This window comes from Terrapene carolina, unplaced genomic scaffold (assembly GCF_002925995.2).
Source record: "Terrapene carolina triunguis isolate 2854851 unplaced genomic scaffold, T_m_triunguis-2.0 Scaffold23, whole genome shotgun sequence".
NCBI classification, from domain to species: Eukaryota; Metazoa; Chordata; order Testudines; family Emydidae; genus Terrapene; species Terrapene triunguis.
Window position 1 is genome coordinate 18,085,443 of NW_020664374.1, and position 21,506 is coordinate 18,106,948.

The 21,506-nt window shown below is 40.8% G+C and overlaps 1 protein-coding gene across 5 annotated transcripts in view; it reads right to left on the reverse strand.

Moving 5' to 3' along the window:
- LOC113405021 (sex comb on midleg-like protein 2) overlaps window positions 1–21,506 on the reverse strand; it is a 114,417-nt gene that overhangs the window by 12,222 nt on the left and 80,689 nt on the right. For all 5 annotated transcript variants that reach the window (XM_026649761.1, XM_026649758.1, XM_026649765.1 and 2 more), the window contains 4 exons: window positions 19,111–19,358; window positions 14,282–14,417; window positions 11,647–11,850; window positions 5,800–5,982 (listed from right to left, as the gene is read on the reverse strand). In XM_026649761.1, coding sequence (XP_026505546.1) covers window positions 5,800–5,982; window positions 11,647–11,850; window positions 14,282–14,417; window positions 19,111–19,358 — 771 coding nt within the window. The remainder of the gene's footprint in view (window positions 1–5,799; window positions 5,983–11,646; window positions 11,851–14,281; window positions 14,418–19,110; window positions 19,359–21,506) is intronic.

The following is a 21,506-nucleotide window of genomic DNA, read 5'->3' on the forward strand; positions in this document are numbered from 1 at the left end:
AGTTGAAGCTGGTCCTTAAAGAACACCGTACACAGGCATTCTGATACAAGGACCATGATTTCTGAGACCCTCCTAGCCGAGATAATCACTACCAGGAAGGTAACCTTCCAGGAGAGATATAACAGAGGGCACGATGCCAGCGACTCAATGGGAGGGCTCGTGAGTCTTGAGAGGACCACGTTTAGGTCCCACAAGGGAATGGGTTCACGAGTTTGAGGGTAAAGTCTCTCTAATCCCTTGAGGGAGAAGACTGACTTTCTGTCCATCAGAGGGTGGAAGGCTGAGATTGCTGCTAGATGCACCTTGATCGATGAAATGGCTAGGCCCTATTGTTTCAGATGGAGCAGGTACTCCAGCACAAAATGGAGGGGTGATCGAGTTGGTGAGAGGCCTCATTGGGATGACCACTCCAAAAAACGCTTCCACTTGGTGAGGTAAGTCGCTCTAGTAGATGGTTTCCTACTGCCTAGCAAGACCTAGCGGACTTGTTCTGAACAAGCTAGCTCCGCCAGATTCAACCATGGAGCTTCCACGCTGTCAGGTGGAGGGTCTTGAGGTTCGGGTGGAGCAGACGGCTGTGACCTTGTGAGATCAGGTCTCTGAATGGTGGGAGCGGTAACGGGGCTGCTACTGCCATATCCACTAGCATGCCGAACCAGTTTTGACATGGCCATGCAGGGGCTATAAGAAAAACCCTTGCTTTGGCTTGCCTTACTTTCAGTAGGACCTTGTGTACAAGAGGAATGGGGGAAACCTGTAGAATAGGTGCTTTGTCCATGGGAGAAGGAAGGCATCTGTGAGCGAGCCCAGGCTGCAACAACATAGTGAGCAAAACTGCTGACATTGTGAACAGGTCTATAGGGGGAAACCCCCACCTCTGAAAGATGGATCTTGCTATGTTGAGGAGAAGGGAACACTTATGGTGAGAAGAGAAAGACAGATCTGCCAGAGCGTTCTGGGCTCCCGGAAGGCAAGAAGCTTTGAGGTGGATGGAGTGCTTCCCACAGAAGTCCCACAGGCGAAAGGCCTCTTGGCACAGCGTGGACGAGCATGCTCCTCCCTGCCTGTTAATGTAAAACATGGCTGTTGTGTTGTCCATGAGCACATGCCTGCAATCTGTGGTAGAAACACCTGGCATGCTAGGCGGACCATTCTGAGCTCTCTGAGCTTTATATGCAAGGAGAGCTCCTCCTGGGACCACAGTCCTTGAGTCCTGAGGTGCTCGAAGTGAGCCCCCCAACTAGATGAGATGCGACCGAGATTAGGGATACTGATGGCTGGGGAGTGACAAAGGGAATGCCTGCCCTCACCAACTGGAGATCCCTCCAGCAGTCGAGGAAGGTGAGGACTGGGGATCGGAACTGTAAGCACTCAGTCCAAGTGGCGATAGCTCAGTGAGCTTGAAGGGGTCTGAGATGCAGTCTTATGTGCTGTACCACGTAAGTGGACATTGCCATGTGGCCGAAAAGTTTAAGGCAGAAACGGGCAGTCTTTACGGGTGGGCCTTGATCTTTGATATCAGAGCTGACATTGTCTGGAAGCAGGCACCTGGGAGGAAGGCTCTGGGCTGGGTGGAATCAAGTACCGCATCGATAAACTCTATCCTTTGGATGGGGACAAGAGTTGACTTTTACTCGTTTATCAATAGGCCCAGGGATCGGAAGGTAGCTTGGACTAGACGGATGCTGGCTCTCACCTTGGCCTTGTACTGGCAGGAGCCATCCTCCTCTTCTTCTGCACCGACCACGTCATGCAGCCCCAAGTCCTAAGTATTGGTACCGGGCTTGGTACCAGAGTCCATGTCAGGTGCTGCGGCAGAGGGGCCCTTCTCTTGGATGCCACCAAGTACGAACAGCTGGAAAGCAGTCCCTGTACTGAGGGGGAACCCCACAAATTCCAAAAATGCCACTGGACCTGCATAGGCCACTGTCCATCAGGCCAGGCGCCTGGAGGGGGCCTCACATCAGGATCAGATAGAACATAATTCGGGTACTGGTATTGGCCCCTTGGTTGGGCGCACGACTCCATCTCCGACTCTAAGAATGAGTCAGCTTGCAGGGACGGTACCCCTCACCTCTGTCAGCCAATGCCCAGGGTCTGGGGAATGGTGCCAGGGCAGAGAAGACTTCATCGACATCAGCAGGGTCGGTTTTCCTCTGGTCAGTACCAGCGGACCCGGTGCTGGATAGGACCTTGGGGCAACATGCTCCCTACTGCTTGACGACCTTGGCAGTGCTGGAACTTACCCCGCAAGGGTGGGTGGTACCAGGAGAGCCATCTGGTCTCCTGGCTGTTGCAAACACCTCCGGGGTGGATGGCACTGCTATCCCTCTGGCACCACAATGACCTTCCGGTCTTGATGGATGGTCCTGCACCGGACTCAACAGGAGGGCAGAGTCGACAGTGCCGTTTGCAGAGTGGGGGTAGAGGAATGGTCCAACAGAGGTCTCACTCTGCTGCACTCCCCGGGCTTATCCTTCCTCAGTTCTGGGGAGCATCCCCTCTTGGACCCTGTTTCTTGTGTTTCTTCCTTGGCACCAGTGAAGGGAAACGATGCCGAGAGACCCATGCCGCCGGAGGAGTATGCCGAACCAATGCTGTGATACTGGGTGCAGAGTCTGACCGGCTTGGCTCCAATGCTGGTCTGAGTGCAGGTTCCATCAGGATGGACCTTAGCCTAGCCTCCTTGTCCTTTTTCATATGAGGCTTGAACTGGAGGCAGATCTGGGAATGCTGTCACATGTGAGCCTTCCCCAGACACTTCAGACAGCTGGAGTGTGGGTTGCTCACTGGCCTGGGCTTGCTGTAGGAGGCAGATGATTTGAAGCCTGGAGACTGGGCATGCCCGGCCCTATGGGCAGAGGATGCCCCTCTACGCTAAATATGGGGCGGGGGGGAGATCTAACCATATACACTAATAGTAAAATAAATAAATGAAGGTAACTAAACATGTGAAAAAAAAAAAAAAGGAGGGAGTAACAGAACCGCTGATTGAATGCCCTGTTGCGGCAAAATCATTTGTTCCAGTGACGGGCGGTAAGAAGGAACTGAGAGGATGCGGGGCCGACCAGGCCCCTTGTATCAGCACATGAGCACACGGCACCAGAGGGTGCTAGAGCTGGCCCGATGGATACAATTGAGGAAAAAATTTATGGCAACTGTGCATGCGGTGTGCGCACACCTTACGTGGAATGGACATGAGCAAGCACAAGAAGAACAACATTAGCTTGGCTTCTTAGTCTATTTTTCTCTTCCTTTTTGGTTGCCTGTGTACAATCATTAGGGCAGTCGATTAATCGCAATTAACTCATGCGATTAACTACAAAAAATTAATTGCGATTAAAAAAATTAATCGCGATTAATTGCACTGTTAAACAATAGAATACCAATTGAAATTTATTAAATATTTTGGATGTTTTTCTACATTTTCAAATATATTGATTTCAATTACAACACAGAATACAAAGTGTACAGTGCTCACTTTATATTATTATTTTTTATTACAAATATTTGCACTGTAAAAATTATAAACAAAAGAAATAATATTTTTCAATTCACCTCATACAAGTACTATAGTGCAATCTCGATCATGAAAATGCAGCTTACAAATGGTTTTGTTTGTTTGTTACATACCTGCACTCAAAAACAAAACAATGTAAAACTTTAGAGCCTACAAGTTCACTCAGTCCTACTTTGTCTTCGCAATTAGCTGAACAAAAAGAAGTTTGTTTACATTTATGGGAGATAACGCTGCCTACTTCTTATTTACAATGTCATCTGAAAGTGAGAACAGGTGTTCAAATGGCACTTTTGTAGCTGGCGTTGCAAGGTATTTACGTGCTAGATATGCTAAACATTCATATGCCCCTTCATGCTTCGGCCACCATTCCAGAAGACATGCTTCAATGCTGATGATGCTCATTAAAAAATTATACGTTAATTAAATTTGTGACTGAACTCGCTGGAGGAGAATTGTATATCTCCTGTTCTGTTTTACCTGCTTTCTGCCATATATTTCATGTTATAGCGGTCTCGGATCATGACCCAACAAGTTTGTTTTAAGAACACTTTCACAGCAGATTTGACAAAATACAAAGAAGGTACCATGTGAGATTTCTAAAAATAGCTACAGCACTCAACCCAAGGTTTTAAGAATCTGAAGTGCCGTCCAAAACCTGAGAGGGACGAGGTGTAGCCCATGCTTTCAGAAGTCTTAAAAGAGCAGCACTCCGATGTGGAAACTATAGGTCCCGAACCACCAAAAAAAGAAAATCAACCTTCTGCTGGTAGCATCTGCCTCAGATGATGAAAATGAACATGCGTCGGTCCACTCTGCTTTGGATCTTTATCGAGCAGAACCCATCATCAGCATGGACGCATGTCCTCTGGAATGGTGGTTGAAGCATGAAGGGACATATGGATCTTTAGTTCATCTGGCATGTAAATATGTTGTGATGACAGCTACAATAGTACCACGCGAACACCTGTTCTCATTTTCAGGTGACAATGTGAACAAGAAGCGGGCAGCATTATCTCCTGCAAATTATAACCAAACTTGTTTGTCTGAGCGACTGGCTGAAGTAGGACTGAGTGGACTTGTAGGCTCTGAAGTTTTACATTGTTTTATTTTTGAATGCAGTTATTCTTTGTACATAATTCTACATTTGTAAGTTCAACTTTCATGCTAGAGATTACACTATAGTACTTGTATTAGGTGAATTGAAAAATACTATTTATTTTGTTTTTTTACAGTGCAAATATTTTTAATTAAAATAAATATTAAGTGAGCACTGTACACTTTGTATTCTGTGTTGTAATTGAAATCAAAATATTTGAAAATGTAGGAAACATCCAAAAATATTTATATAAATAGTATTCTATTATTGTTTAACAGTGCAATTAATCGCAATTAATTGTTTTAATCGCTTGACAGCCCTACTAAACATCTCTAACATTAATGCTTTTAGTTTCAGATGGTGACCTTCATTATGAGAGAGTGAGAGAGAGAGATTTTTTCTACATCATTTTCTGGTCTTACTCCTTTACTTTTAGGATTATTTCATTTCAACTCTCACTTCTTCAGTTTTCTATATAATTATCTTAGTCTCATTATGGGCTAAGTCCTGGATACTGCTGACACTGTAGTCAGCAGCTGGGTGCAGGAGGAGACTTCAGGGGTACCATGCTTGTCCTTGCAATCAAGGTAAGGGGTGCTGTTTTGGGTGGGGTGCTGTGTTCTTCACTTGCAGAAATGGGTTCCTCATTTCCTAAACCACCACAGCCGCCATCTATAAATCCTGGTTTCTCTCCCTACCTATGATAGACTCTATGTAGTCTCAACACCTTTGAAATGGTCACAGAAGGGAGAAAGGAAGAATCAGGATGAAGCGCCTTTCAGTTGGGTAGAGGGGGGCTGCATTGAGTCTTATAGGGCAAACTTCTTTTAGGCAGGTAATAATTATATTTTGCTGCTGTGAGTTAAATATATTTTACTATATATGCATAAATCAAGCAGATTAAATGTAAAGTTTAAACTAGATCTTCTGCAGCATCACAGTGGGATGATGTATACATTGCCTTGTTTGCCTAAAGAAAAGCATTTGCTTAACAATACAGTTTTTCCACATGTGGTTTAAATCACCCCATCACACTAGGACTAATTTTACTAAGAACCACACAGTACTCATTTCAATCAATTCAAGTTGTAGGAGGACATATCAAAAAAATGAATTGCACAAAATAACCATACACCCCAAAACATGTTGTACTTGAAAGAGAAATAGTATAATTTAGTATTACCTGGTTTGTTCCTATCATACTCTGTAGGACTATGTGCACTTCCCATATAAGGGCTGAAGGGCTGGCTACTAAAAAGATTATCACACTGCAGACTGTGGCAGAGCTTCTCCAAGAAACGCAGGACAAACGATGCACTGTTTACAGAAGGAAGATTGATGGCATGTTTCTCCCCATCAAAGGCGGCTGTGAGTAAGAAGATGATGTCAGACACCATCCAAACACCAGGAAGTAGAGTATAACACCACCACCAACTAAAATAGAATACATCTTGCTTTGATTAAAACAGCGTAGAGGTAAAAAGAGAGGTAAACAATTGTTCTGGTATCTTATGAGACTATTTAGCAAATTTACCTTCAAAGGGCCAGACTCTGATCTCAGTTACATCTGTGTAAATTCAGATTAGCTCCCCTGATAGAAATTAAACATTGTCTGTGTTATTTGCTTATTGAACAGCAAGAAATGTCAAATGTTTACAGGAAATAAAACAGAAGAAAACGTTCATAGTACTTGGGGATTTTTGAGGGACCTCATTTGTTAACATGAACTGCTCATACTCATCTGTTGCAGACTGTCACCTGTTACAATTACAGTGACGGCCAGAAGTAACTGGTGTGCCATTTTAAGAAGCTGTGTTATTCAACATTATAGAACCCATTCCAGCAGTGGTTGTGCAGGTCAAGCTCCCATTTATTTAAGTAGGAACTCTGACAATGTAAGGAAACCAAGAACAAACACCAATAGTAGTTATGTTGCTTTAAAAGTCAGTTTATTGCATGCATCTTAGACAACATGAAGGGTGATATGCTTATACTTTATTTTATATTTGTTACATAAGAACAGCCATACTGGGTCAGACCAAAGGTCCATCTAGCCCAGTATCCTGTCTTCTGACAGTGGTCAATGCCAGGTGCCCCAGAAGGAATGAACAGAATGAGTAATCATCACGTGATCCATCCCCTGACGCCCATTCCCAGCTTCTGGCAAACAGAGGCTAGGGACACCATCCCTGCCCATTCTAGCTAATAGCCATTGACGGGGTTATCCTCCATGAATTTATCTTGTTCTTTTTTGAACCCTGTTATAGTCTTGGCCTTCACAACATCCTCTGGCAAGGAGTTCCACAGATTGACTGTGTGTTGTGTGAAAAAATACTTCCTTTTATATGTTTTAAACCTGCTGCCTATTAATTTCATTTGGTGACCCCTAGTTCTTGTGTTATGAGAAGGAGTAAATAACACTTTCTTATTTACTTTCTCCACACCAGTCATGATTTTATAGACCTCAATCATATCCCCCTTAGTCGTCTCTTTTCCAAGCTTAGAAGTCCCAGTCTTATTAACCTCTCCTGATATGGAAGCCGTTCCATACCCCTAATCATTTTTGCTGCCCTTTTCTGAACCTTTTCAAATTCCAATATATCTTTTTTGAGATGGTGCGACCACATCTGAACGCAGTATTCAAGATGTAGGCGCACCATGGATTTATATACAGGCAATATATTTTCTGTCTTACTATCTATCCCTTTCTTAATGATTCCCAACATTCTGTTAGCTTTTTTGACTGCCGCTGCACATTGAGTGGATGTTTTCAGAGAACTATCCACAATGACTCCAAGATCTCTTTCTTGAGTGGTAACAGCTAATTTAGACCCCATCATTTTATTTATATGGTTGGGATTATGTTTTCCAATGTGCATTACTTTGCATTTATCAACATTGAATTTCATCTGCCATTTTGTTGTCCAGTCGCCCAGTGTGGGGGGGTTCCGTTGTAGCTCTTCGCAGTCTGCTTTGGACTTAACTATCTTGAGTAGTTTTGTATAATCTACAAATTTGTCACCTCACTGTTTACCTCTTTTTCCAGATCATTTATGAATATGCTGAATAGGACTGGTCCCAGTACAGACCGTTGGGGGACACCATTATTACCTCTCTCTGTTCTGAAAACTGACCATTTATTCCTACCCTTTGTTTCCCGTCTTTTAACCAGTTTTGACAGGCCTGGATCCTTCCATTTTATTGTTTGTATTGGGGTAACACCTGGTTATGGACCAAGATTCTTTTAACCTGTTACCAATCCATGAGAGGACCTTCCCTTTTATCCCATGACAGCTTGTTGTATTAAAAGCATCAATAGGAATTAAAATGTTTTAGGGAAAAGCCAAGCATCATCTTCTGGCAAACAGTGAGATGAAAAAAGTTAAGAACACTAATTCCAGGCCTCTAGATGAGCAATTCTCATTGCATTAGCTGTGTACTTTCTAACTAGAAATAATGTATAATGTAACACATCACAAATCTAACAGGTAACAAACATGTAATTTATGGCAACAAAGAAGTTGTTATGAATTTTAAAATTTTTACTATTTTGCCTTCCTGCTTTTCCTGCTCATCGAGTATGATTTCGGTGTGTGCAAGAGTTTAGTATGAGAGTTTCCCTCCAAAAAATAAGAAGTTCCTGAGAGCATCATATTCCATTGATAGGGAAACAGAGGTGTGCTTTCAAAAACAATACCTTTGCAAGTATGACATTAAATCGCAGAAATCTGAATTAGGAGCCATACCATACTGAGAATCATTCCACCATCAATAAGGGGCAGTGTATTCAGTTTTAAAAACATATCTAGAGTAGTTTAAACTAGTATCAGAAAAGTGATACAAATAACACCTCTAATGTGAAGCGATGTTGTACAGGTATTTTTATAAATGCAGTAAATATAATTTAGTATAAAAATGCTACAACAGAACCTTACTCATTTGCTCTCATAACTGGATGATGCATTGAGGATTACTGAATTATGAGAATCACTGAATTAGGGACAAATCCTGGCCATTCTTTCCTTCATGGCAAAGAAATCACTGAAGTCACTAGATTAACAAGACTCTGAAGTCCAAATGAACTCCTAAAGACTCACTGTACCACTGCAGGGTCACCCACAGAAGACTCCGATTGTTATTTTGTGGGTACCCAGGGAGCAGATTCCACCTAGCTCTGAATCAGTTAGGAGACTGAATGGGCTACATGGCCTCCCATAAACCTCCTGACAGACATACTGCAAAACAGCACTGTCCATCACAACGAAAATCCAAGATCCATCACGATGGTCTTGTGGTCTTCCCATGTGACCTTGGGGAAGTCACTTACTCCCCGTGCCTCAGTTTCCCATTTATAAAATGGAAATATACTTCTTCATCTCATAGGGATGTTGTGAGAGTAAATCCAGTAACAATTGTGAAGTAATCAGTTGTTATGATGAGGATCACTATAGAACAGACCTAATAAATAATCTGGGCAAAAGAAACTCTCCCTAGGCCCCACAAAGCACCATGGCAATCATGGGAGAAGAGTGTCATATTGCCTGCAAAACTCCTAGCCCCAATGAAAATACTATTTAAAAAAAACATGTATGGGAACTCCTCCTGGTCCTTGTTCCCTGTGTGATAGCTTTTTGGTGGTTTTCCCAGCTCCATAGCTGTTGTCACAGAATCTAGAGGTGGGAGAGACTTAAGGTCATCTTGTCCATCTGCCTGTCACTGCAGACAAGACAATTTGTCAAGACAATTCACCAGTCCAGACACAATTTACTTGTTTATCCTTTACAATGATAAAGTTAATGAAAGAAATGATGCTTTTTTAACCAACAAGTCCAAAGATACTCACTCTACCTGAGTGTCCAGTTTGAATTTTGCAAAGCTGCCCAACATACTTTATATTTACTAATGTTTTGTCCGGTCTATTCAGAAAAACTGTCAAACACCGGAACTTTCCTTGGGACATCATTCCACAAGCCATAGGATCAGTTTTTCCTGATATTCAGACTTCATATTCCCTTTCTTAATTTTATTCTGTTATTCCTCATTTTATTCTGCTAAGCAATTCCTCCCCCTGCTCAGTGTTCGCACCTAGAGCTGGTTGGAAAACTTTTCATAAAACATTTTCTCAACAGAATCTATCGTTTTGTTGAAGCTGAAACATTTGAGGATAACATTCAATTTCAGTGAAATTCTGCCAGAAACGAGCTAGGATCCCAATGTTTTCTTTCCAGCTGGCCTGCCCAGCTCCTTGGCAGCCTGACTAGCAGACTAATGGGGAGCTGGGAGCAGGACTCCCAGGCCCTCACTTGTGACTCCTCATCAGCCTGGATTCCCAGGAGAGCTGGATGAAGAATGATAATTCCATTCTGTGGAGAATTTGGGGCTTTTGTTCCAAATTGGAACTAAACCAAATTTCAAAATCACGAAATCCTCCAGGAAACAGAATTACAGTTGTCTGCCTAGTTCAATTCACACCCCTTACTTATACATCCCTCGGGCCAGGATTTAGTCCTTTGTAAGCAATCAAGGATAATGTGCATCATGAATGTATTTTGTTCTTGCAATTTGACAGTTTTTGGTGTTAATTATTTATGACAATACTTAATGTGCTAGTAAACATGCTGTAGTATATCCTGTACATATAAAAATGTCTTAGTAACAAAACCTCATTTGTACAGAGGTGCTAACCCTTTTTTGAAAAATAAGGAGAGAGCTCCATTTTGGGAACAAACTGGTGTGCAAATTGTGCGTGAGGATTAGAGAAGTTCTGCTGCATGTGGGTCAGGATGCTGTATTTTAACAGTGTTAGGCAGCGAGTTCTTTTATGAGAGCTTAAATAAACCTGCCTTCCACTAATCATCTTTCACATCTGGTATTAATATAAGGAGATTAAAGTAAGACAAACCCTTTTTACTGCCAGTGATGAAATTATGAATTAATGCGGCTTACTACTATACAGAAGATTGCCAACCCAGAAGGGGAAAAAATGACAAGATGCAGATACTGAGTTTGAGCTACGAGGATAATTTATCTACAGAGCTGCCCTTGGCATATATAAGAAATAAACCCACTCTGTAAGTAGAGCAGTGCTTCTCATCCAGAGGCCTGGGGCCCCCTGAGCAGGTTTCAGGGGGTCCGCCAAGCATAGCCGGCATTAGACTTGCTAGGGCTCAGGGCAGAAATCCGAAGCTCTGCTGTGCAGGACTGCAGCTTGGGGCTGAAGCTGAAGCCTAGGCAATTTAGCTTCATGGTGCTGCCTGTGGCATGGGGCCCCGGGAAACTGCCCTGCTCGCTACCCCTTAATGCTGGCCCTGGCTTTTATATGCAGAAAAACAGTTGTGGCACAGCTGGGGCATGAAGTTTTTATAACGTGTGTGGAGGGGGGCAGGGGGGGCCCTCAGGCTCAGAAAGAAAAAGGTTGAGAACCACTGTAGCAGAGGACATAGGTGCTCAAACACTAACACTGACCCTAAAACGCCTCTAGAATATTAGTACAGGGGGAAAAAAGAGAAGCAACAGCAGTTCTGTTTAACATATGGAATCAGTTATCTGGAACCTAAGCAGATTAGTTTTAAACTTTTTATCCACTTGGTTACAGCATCAAGAAGACAAACACTGTGTATGGATAAGACGTGAATTAATAAAGCTGAACTTTGACTTGCACTGAATTTACTTGACAAATGTTTGGCTATGGCTATTTACTGCGGTATGCAAGTTTTACTTTGTAAAAAATTGAACAATGCTATATGGTATATGTAATTTTATATAGTCACTGCTGAATTCAAATTAAGAAAACTGGCTGTATCATTATATACCCTATATTAAGATGTAAATTCAGTGCTGGCCATAGATACACCACCAGTAAACGTAGCCACAGTTGGGTATTCTTAGCTATGCTTAAAGATTTACAAAAGTAACATAAAAATGTTAATCATTGCTTTGCTACTACTTCAACTTCCCTGCTCTACACCAACTCAAATTTCTCAAACAGAACCCAGTGAACAAATTGGAAAAAATCAAGGACTTTGCATACCTGTTATCATCTCCCCTCCATGATGCCCTGACTTGAGGAATCCAAAGACTGTTTTGGATAAATAGGCACAGTCTACACAGGCCTGCACAGCCTGCTGAAGTACCACATTTACAGGACCTGGTCCAAAGTGGTCTGGAAGCTGCTGAACTTTCTTCTTATCCAGGTGAGGTCCAGAGTTCCCATGCTTGTTAACATAGACGCAAACTGAAAAATTACAAGCCATATTTATGGAATCTGCCCACTTCAGGCACAATCACACTCAATCAAAACGTGTTTCAGTGGCTCTCACTGAAAGTCATATTGAATTTGATTGATGTACACTAAACAAAAAACACCATACACCTTCTGTGCATACACTTCTTTCTTTAATAACACAGTTTACCAATAGTTAACTACTTAGCATGCAGTGCAGCAATGGATAAGTCATGAAATCCTGGCAGATAAAAGTAAAAACAGGATTTTGACCAGGTACCAAAATTGTTAGCTACCTAGGCTTCCCCTGTCCCCTTTAGAAGACCACATTGCACTCAAGTACCTCCCCTCTGCATCCCAGTATACTTTAAAGAAACTCTAGGGCAATCTCTCTGCACTGGATACTCAAAATGGCATCGTCATTGCATTGTCTCCTCATTGACACAAAATGCAGTTCGGTTCTCCAGTATTTTTAACTTTTAAAATTGTACCTACTGCACAACAACATGGTGGTGCCAAACTCCATGACAAATATCTCCAACCCAGCAGCCATTCACAGCAGTATTCGTTTCCTTCTTTCTCATCCTGATGAATCAGCCTCCAAAACCCTCCTACATCACACTACCATGATGAGTTTATCCCAGCCTACAACCATCTGTGCTTGTTACTGAACTCCATCTGCATATGGGTTCCATTACACTACATCTAACCCGGTAGATGCTCTGAACTATAAGAATACAGGGGTCAAAGTGAAGACCTTAACAAAATGCATTACTGTAAAATGCCCTGTGTTATTTCTAGAGTTAAAATCTGCCAAAACAACAGTCAAGTTCATTTTAGGAAGACACTTTCTATAGAAAGAAAAACAAAAAAAAAGCAACTGTCTGTTCAAGAAAAGACAGGCACCTAAATAACTCAGACCTATCACAGGGATCATGATCTGTGGTTAAGCAACAAGACAAAATAAGGGGTGAAAGCCTGACCCCACTGAAGTCAATAGAAATGTTTCCATTAACTTCAGTGGGATCAGGATTTATTGTGGTCTAATAAGGATATGCCTTGGTGGTGAGGCAATAGACTGAAGCATTAAATAAGATAAAAGAAACCTGTTTTTTTTTTAATGAATTACAGTACTATTTGTGCTCAAATGAAACTTGGATTTTTCAAACAACTGATACTTGTAAAAAGACAGGTTTCAGAGTAGTAGCCGTATTAGTCTGTATCAGCAAAAAGAACAGGAGTACTTGTGGCACCTTAGAAACTAACAAATTTATTTGGGCATAAGCTTTCATGGGCTAAAACCCATGCATCTGATGAAGTGGGTTTTAGCCCACGAAAGCTTATGCCCAAATAAATTTGTTAGTCTCTAAGGTGCCACAAGTACTCCTCGTTCTTTTTGTGAAAAGACTGTAATGCTCCCGAACTCTGCATTCATGTCTATTTTCTGTTTGACAGCAGAAGCTGTGGGAGGCACAGATGTGGATGTGGAGAGAACAGGAAAACTCTGCAAAATATGTTATTAAACTCTTATTTGGGCTCAGTAATGTTTGTAAACCTGACAGGTTTCCTTTAGTATGAAATGATTGCCTATTCTGCCCCAATGTTGTCTAGCACTGAAAGAGGGGTAGCTGTAATGACGTGGAGGAGGGAAAGCAGAGGGACAGTTTCTTTGTAAAAGCAGTTTAAAAATGGCAAAAAATTAAAAACATAGCAAACTTTTCCCACCGTTTTTTTTTGGAGGGGTGGGGGGAGGTGCACTTTAGCAGGTCCCAGGATTTGGTGACGACCAAAAAGCTGACAATTTACAAATTGTCCCATAACTGTGTAATAAAGAGACTACTCAGAGGTAGTTCTAACTAGCTCTAACTAACTTACTCCTTTTCCACCACCCATTTTATAATATAGTTCACTGCCTTTCCATTTTAAATGAGCTCTTGTTTTAACCTGGCCCATTTCTCCTGGATTTTGTTTTTTCAGTGACATAGTTTGTCATCTGTATCTCTATTTCCATACTCTCTGGAGTGTAACAGTAGTGTCTAATGGCCTTTTGGCAACAGTCATTTCCAGTACGTTTTGCTACTGGTTGGGATGGAAGTAAGGTAAGACAAAGCATGTCCTTTCTTCTTTATCAAGCATTGTACTCCAGGCTATGGAAGACTACTGAAAGTGCAATGGACTTTCCTATTTACACACCAAAAAGCATGCTAACCAGACACCAAATTCCTGAAGTTCTGGTGTTTCTTGCCATTGCACATGCACCAAATACCAGTCTTACCTAAGCACATTTGGAGAACTGCACTATAAAAATATATTTTCATATGAAGATGTTAGCAAAACAATTTATTTTCAGCACGTGTTTTAGAATAATAGTAGCATAAAACAATATAATTATTTTTATTTAAAGGGGGAAGTAATTTCATACATTCAGACTGCCCTTTTATACCTGTGGATATAACTGCTGCTGTTGCACCAGCAATGCCAACTCCATCTTTATGTATCTGTGTACTGCCATTGTCCCCCTCAGGACAAGTAAGTGGAGGAGAAGGTGCAGGAGGAGATTTCACTGGCAAGATTTTTTTCTGTTAAAAAAAAACAAAACACAAAATCAGCAAGTGACCTTTTGTTAAACAATTCTCATTCATAAACGAACTATGCACTATCAATCACCATTCACTACTGAGGTAAGGAACACACACCTTCAGAGTTCCACTTACTACAGTGAAACTCAACTCCCCAACAGGAAGACGTTCTAGAAACAGTAACCCACTCAGGGTATTTAACTAAAACAAGTCAGCCAGACCGTTGCACTATGGCTTTGTGACATGGCTGAAAGAAGTCATCTCTGGGTTATGTCTACACTGGTGTAATTTGCAGCTTTGATAGATGTACCCATGCTAGCTTTCATTGAACTAGCATACTAAAAATAAAAGCATAACTGTGGTGCCATAAGTAGCAGGATGGGCTAGCTGCCCCAAGTATGATCTCGTGTAAAACCTTAAGGAAGTACTTGGGGTGGGTAGCCCCTCCTATTGCTATGACTACACTTCTATTTTTTCATGCCCTAACTCAATCAGAGTTAGATCAGGTACGTCTACCTGAGCTGGAAATTACACCTCCAGCTCCAGTGTACCCTCTGTCTAAGTAGGGAGAGAAGAGAGGGACAAACTGAGAATAGGCAATATAGGTGCCAAGAAATAGGGAGCTCATATTGCTGTCTAACTCTTATCAACCACAAGCTTGGCATGTTGGTTTACTATCCCTCACTTCATGCTCTGAGCTGATCAAGTCTCTGAATAGGCTGATTGGGCTGTCAGGCAGCTCCCATAGGCGGCCTCCTCATGGCTCTGCAGCAAAACACAATAGAATGCTGGATAGGGCCCTAATATTGTGAAAGGAAATGCCAGACGAGCCACCAAAACTACAAGAACTAACACATGCATAATGAGAAGTCACTCATGAAAAAGGAATCATTTATGTCAAATCAGTAGCTTGCCAGTTGATGGCACTGCATTTGTAACATTAATCTTCTTTTCACTCCAAACAAATTATTTTAAAAATTATTTTTAACAAGTATAGCCTCAGTTAAGATTTGTTTCAATGCCATAACCACCTCATCCTTCCAGCTGTGGTAGTGCCCTTTTACACTGGAGCAGGTCATCTGAAGTAGCATAACAGTGAATTTGGTGTGGAAATGTTACTAATGATCCTGTTTCACTTTCATGCTAAATGGAAAAAAAAACCACCATGCTAAATGTATCTTGCCTTCTGCTTTCAGCTCCACTTAAACCTTTCAAACCTACAGTTGGTTTTGATAAACATTCATATGTACAGCTCTAAGAAACAGGCCACGTAAGAAGTTAGGGGATGAGGGGCTGTCATGGAGAGGGGAGATTTACTGCTCACATGAGGATAGCTGAAGGCCTGTGAAGGCCTCCAGTGGTGCTGGGTAGAGGGTGAAAGAGAACAAACTCACTGTCAGCTGCTACTATACTTGTTCCGCAGATGCAGATTGTGCTTCCCTAAGCACTGCCCTGCAGCTGCAAGTTGGTGCACAGAGAGGTGAGCTCATGCAATATTGCTAGTGCAAAATGTTAATAGACTCAGGTGTCATGCCCCCCCGAAATTGTGAAATTGTCTTAAAAATAATAGATTTGGGGAACTTTATTTGCTTTCTCATTTGCGACCAGGAACACTAGAAATTTGCTGAGATTCTCCATGATCTCTTGTCTACTTTAAGTAAAAACACCAAATCACAAAGCTTATGATAAAATCATGAGGGCTGCTACCACTGCATATGCTCTACACAGCACAGGTTGGCCAGTCTCCACCCCCTCATGCTACATATTATAGGTGCCTCCTGCATTGGAAAATGTAACATGAGAGGGGTTCTCAGTACACACATGCACAGAGCAGCCACAATTTGGCCCTTTATTACACCAGCGGAGCATTTCTTATTCTAATGTTCTAATAAACTTTGTGAGCATACATGAAAATACAGAGGATTTAAAGCTGTTCTACCCACATTCCCCATTTTTCATCATCAGAACAGATGACATTTTAAAAAATGGCTATTCCCATGTGCTCATACATCCCACATAAACTTATTATTGCTAGTACTTAAACTAACATTATGACCTAAGTCAGATGTACCTCAAACAGATGTTTGCCTGCCATTTGCAGACAGCAGAGAGCTGGCTGGTGATGTGGTGGGGGGTTCTCTTCATTGCTAGCTGCTGAACTGCATTAAAAGCTAAAATTCACTGAGGCTGGAGTTTTCAAAAGGAGACTACAGCAGCTAGGAAATCAGCTCCCATTGGCCTTCAATAGAATTTGGGAAAATAATGCCCTCAGGTGTGTTTGGAAAACCCAGACTAAATGATTTTCTGTATCACTTTTGCATGTAAACAGTTGCCATAAGGAGGTTGAGATCACAAATGGGAGATGATCTGTGCAACTGTGAATGGGAAAGGATGAGAAAAGGTGTACATGACAATCTTTCCCTTAAGCCGTGAACCAACAGATTGGTTTTGGCCAAAAATTGTATTAAAAAGCTACTCATTAAAAAATGTTCTCACATAAGACTTTTATGATAGCTACTGTCATTATTTGATTTTGGAAACAATTTTATATTGACACACTGACTTTTCACTTAAGTATCTTAAAACAACCAAAATACAGGTCTTTGAGTTCACTCTGAGCACTGCTGCAACATCTATAAAGAACTGCTTTAGCTTGCTTTGAAATCCATGGTACATGGCAAGGACTGAGATATTTGGTAAAGGTCAACAGGCCAGAAAGGGCTGATTGGAGAGTCTGGCATTGGGTGGTGACTGAAGTTGCTATAAAGGATAATAAATATAGTGGCAGGAGTTACATTGTACTGATGATGGACACAGATGGTTTAGAACAGATGGGATAATATTCTACTGAACATGGCAGTCAGTGGCAGCTTCCCAGAGTGATGCAATAAACCTAAATATCCAATAACAGAAAGGACTCAAATCATCCTGGATACAGAGAATAAACATGTAGTTAGCTACAGCAAAAGCTCCAACTTCCTAGGCAATCCAGAAAGTCTCTCTATACAACACTACAAGAGGTGACTTCACTCTACCTTTGGGCCATTGCTACTCCATAGCACAGAAAGCCATAGATAACAGAGAGGAAAATTCAACATGTGAAGAGATGGGGACATGAAAAAGAAATAATATGAACATTCAAGTGGGAGACACGGAGGGACAAACATCTTCAACAACTAACACAACAGTGCATATACTGACTGGCTACTCCCCACATCCTCATTAAGGACCAAGGTAAAGCCCGTATATTTGAAATACTGAAATATGTGGTCTGTCTGTTTTGACTGTAGTCTGGTTACTCGTGTTGCTACATTAAAGAATACTTTTAAAAAGTAATAAATAAAAACAGTTATAAAGGGAACAAATGTTTTCCTTTCACATTAGAACTGAAATTAATAAAAAACACTACGTATTGAAATTGGGAGAAAGATGGTAAGGAGTCAAAATACAGGTAAGGGGGATTTTGCATTGAACTTTATTGCACTGATATTGGGAAGTATGTGGATGAAAGACACTACATGCAAAATAAGCTTATTTTCTATTGCACAGATAGAAATGCTGAATATTACATATTGATAATAAACAGTGAAACATGATGACAACAAACAGATATTGCGACAGAATGGACTGCTTCTCCATCTGAGAATTATTTGGAAATTCAAACAAATTCACCATGTACTGATCAAAGACTGACCTCCTTAACTATATATTTTCAAACTAGCATAAAAAGAACTTGTGAAAGGCTTATTCAGTCTGAACTGGCCTTAAACATTTACTCTAGCGGCCTTTAAGCATAAGGCATTTTGCTGTATTTAATGTTTGTTCTAAGATGTGCAGGCTTCATGATATTCAGTATGAATCTCACAAGCTCTCTGAGTGTGGTCAATGGGACATTTTATTTGTTTCATCATTCTTTTGGTAATACCTGCCATGTGTCAAAAAGTGTGTGTGTATAATATTTCTTGAGTTAATTAAAATATTCTTCTGTGTAAAGTGTGTGGTAAAATGGAAGACATTCATAAAAACAAATAAACAGCATCCTATATAAGCAGTAACTCTGTTCGAACAATGCTGAGACAGAATCTTTATTAATTTTAACCAATGAGTCATTTTACAAAAGTCAGCAGAGCTTTATATTTCTACTGTTTGATGGAGAGGGTGAATTTTAAATCACATTTACAGTAACTTAAGCAACATATTACACAATGCCGCAGTAATAACTTTTTATGGAATTTCAGAAGAAATTCATTTTTACGTTTTCCAATCTAAAATTATACACAAAGCCTTGATTTCTAATGCCCTAAAGTAAGGTAAACATTGTGCTAACTTAACATTTATTTCAGTAAGAAAATAATTAAATCTAATAACCTAAGGGATTGTCAAAACTTGGAAATTTACTGAAAAAACTATTCTGGAATAGTAAACAATCAATCAATCAATCAATCCATCCATCCAGTGGATTAATCTAAATAAGAAAAAGGGTCTTTTATTCTAGAATAAGAGTGTTCACATGGTGGCTTATCTCAAAATAAGAATTCCAGAAAACTTATTTTGGTAAATTTCAAGTGGAGACAAGCCGTAAGTGCTTGAAGGGAAAACAGCATCAGACTGTACATGGAATTATAAACATGTTCAAAATAACGAATCACTACAAAGTTCCACAATACAAATTAAAGTAGCAACTGTAACTAACCTTTCTTCCAGGTTTTAAACCTTTTTTCCTTGTTTTGAGATTTTCCGTAGAGGTGATTTTTGTCAAAGGAATGGTTTTAGGAGATCTTCCCTTCCTAGGAACTGTAGATTGTCCAGGGGGGTTGCCCCGACCTGTTTTCCTGCCACATTGTGCTGGTACTGGAGCAGACTTCTGTGGAGACTGCATTGAACGCCGGGTCACTTTGGAAAGGGAAGACTGGGCTTTTGCAGCTCTTTTTGTAATGGAAACTGAGGGGAAAAATAAAAAACAAAAACCTCACCTCAAAATTAATATCAGATTCTGAAGGCATTTTGTGTCATTGTCCAGAGATTAATTTGTGCTACAAAAGCAACTTTTCTAATGATTTAAAAAACTTGCTACATATTAATTTCAATTTTAAAATCAGTGTAAAATGAAGATATCTAAACGTAACAAGTGTCTGGTATCAAACTACTTCATTTAACTAAATCCAGAAAGAACCAAATCCAGTTCCCCCAAAAATATATATTTAAGAGGGACTTTTCTACAAGGGACAATTTTCAGATAAAAAACAAAGCTATAATTTGAATACACTCACCTAAAGCTGTTTCTCATAGTTTCCATTACTACCACAACTATTACATTCATATAGTGCCTGTCATCAAGAAGGATCCCAAAGTGCTTAACAAATTCTACAGAATATAAGAAATCTGTCCACTCTAAATGCAGCTGCCACAGAGGCGAAACAACGTCAACTATTCAACTGTGCACAGCAGAAAGTGAAGAATACCATCCAAGTAAAGAGGAAGAATGTTTTGATAGTCAAAATTTTAATAACTGGGATGTGTCTGGAACATCAAGTTTAACACCCAGAGTCTTGTGAAAAATGCCAAGTATTAATTATAAAGACAAGGTGGGTATGACCTGAAGAAGAGCTCTGTGTAAGCTCCAAAGCTTGTCTCTCTCACCAACAGAAGTTGGTCCAATAAAAGATATTGTCCCTCACCCACCTTGTCTCTGATATCCTGGGACCAATATGGCCACAACAACACTGCATGCAAAGATTATGTTGAGTGATCACCGGTTCAGTTTTAAATTTCATTTGAAAGAATGTCCTCTAGGAGCACAGTGCCCACTGCGACTTGGATTCAACATGACTCAAAGGGAAAAGAATGACCTACTAATTTTCTGTAATATCAAAGTTTTCCTTTTGTATGTCCACCAAATACAAACCTCGCTAACCCTATGCAGCTCACAAGATCACAGCCTGATGATGACAGGCTGCAAGCCATGACCAGATTTCTCTTCAATAAGAGCCTCCTAGTTAATAATGTATTTTCACCTATTTGATTGTGCTCTGAAGTCATTATGAAGAATTTATGGTAACTTTCATAGAATATCAGGGTTGGGAGGACCTTGGGGGGGGTCATCTAGTCCAACCCCCCTGCTCAAAGCAGGACCAATCCCCAGACAGATTTTTGCCCCAGATCCCTAAATGGCCCCCTCAAGGATTGAACTCACAACCCTGGGTTTAGCAGGCCAATGCTCAAACCACTGAGCTATCCATCCCCACACCCTCCTTCCTTGGCAACAAACTGATATTAAAACACAACAGAAGGAGTTTCTACATACACAGATATACCACTGATGGGAAAATGTGTTATGTCAGTCACCAGTATCTCCTATGTCCAACTCGAACAGCAATGACTGGTTCCAAGGGAAACTTATCTACTGTCATTTGATGAGAAGGCTGAACAACAGAGATATAGATGCTTTTGAGGAAGTGGTGAGGAAATAAAAGGCAAAAACAGAGAGTATCGGACAACCCTTGCACCCCCAGAGGGAAAAGTTCAATTAAAACTAACAAATAAAATAAAGGAAAATAAGCATTCTCTTGTCCCCTTTTCCCCCACCCACATGTATGCATGCACATGTACACACACAAAGGAAAAGAAATATGAGACAAAAAGGTTGAATTTGATGGATTCTCTGTCATGTGAAGTATTTATTTTAAATCAAGACTGGATGTCTTTCTAAAAAGAACTTTTGGCTTAACTAAAGCATACGAGGTTCCTTGATGCAGGAATCACAAAATGATATTCTATAGTCTGATCTCCTGCATAACACATGCTAGATGATCATAATGGTCCCTTCTGGCCTTAAAATCTATGAACCTGTACTTAACATGACAAAACTTGAGAAATTCCAAGTTAATGTTAAAGCTGAACTGACATAACCAAAGCCAAAATGCCTGATCTGGAACACTACTGCAAGCTGAAAGGGGAGTTAACAGTGGATTTTAAGACTTTATTCTAATTTCCAGAGTTTTGTGGGACATCAGAAAATTGTTACTGCTGAGCTATTAGTGATTGAAGATTTATTTAAAACAAAAAACAAACAAAAAAACCCCCAAACCA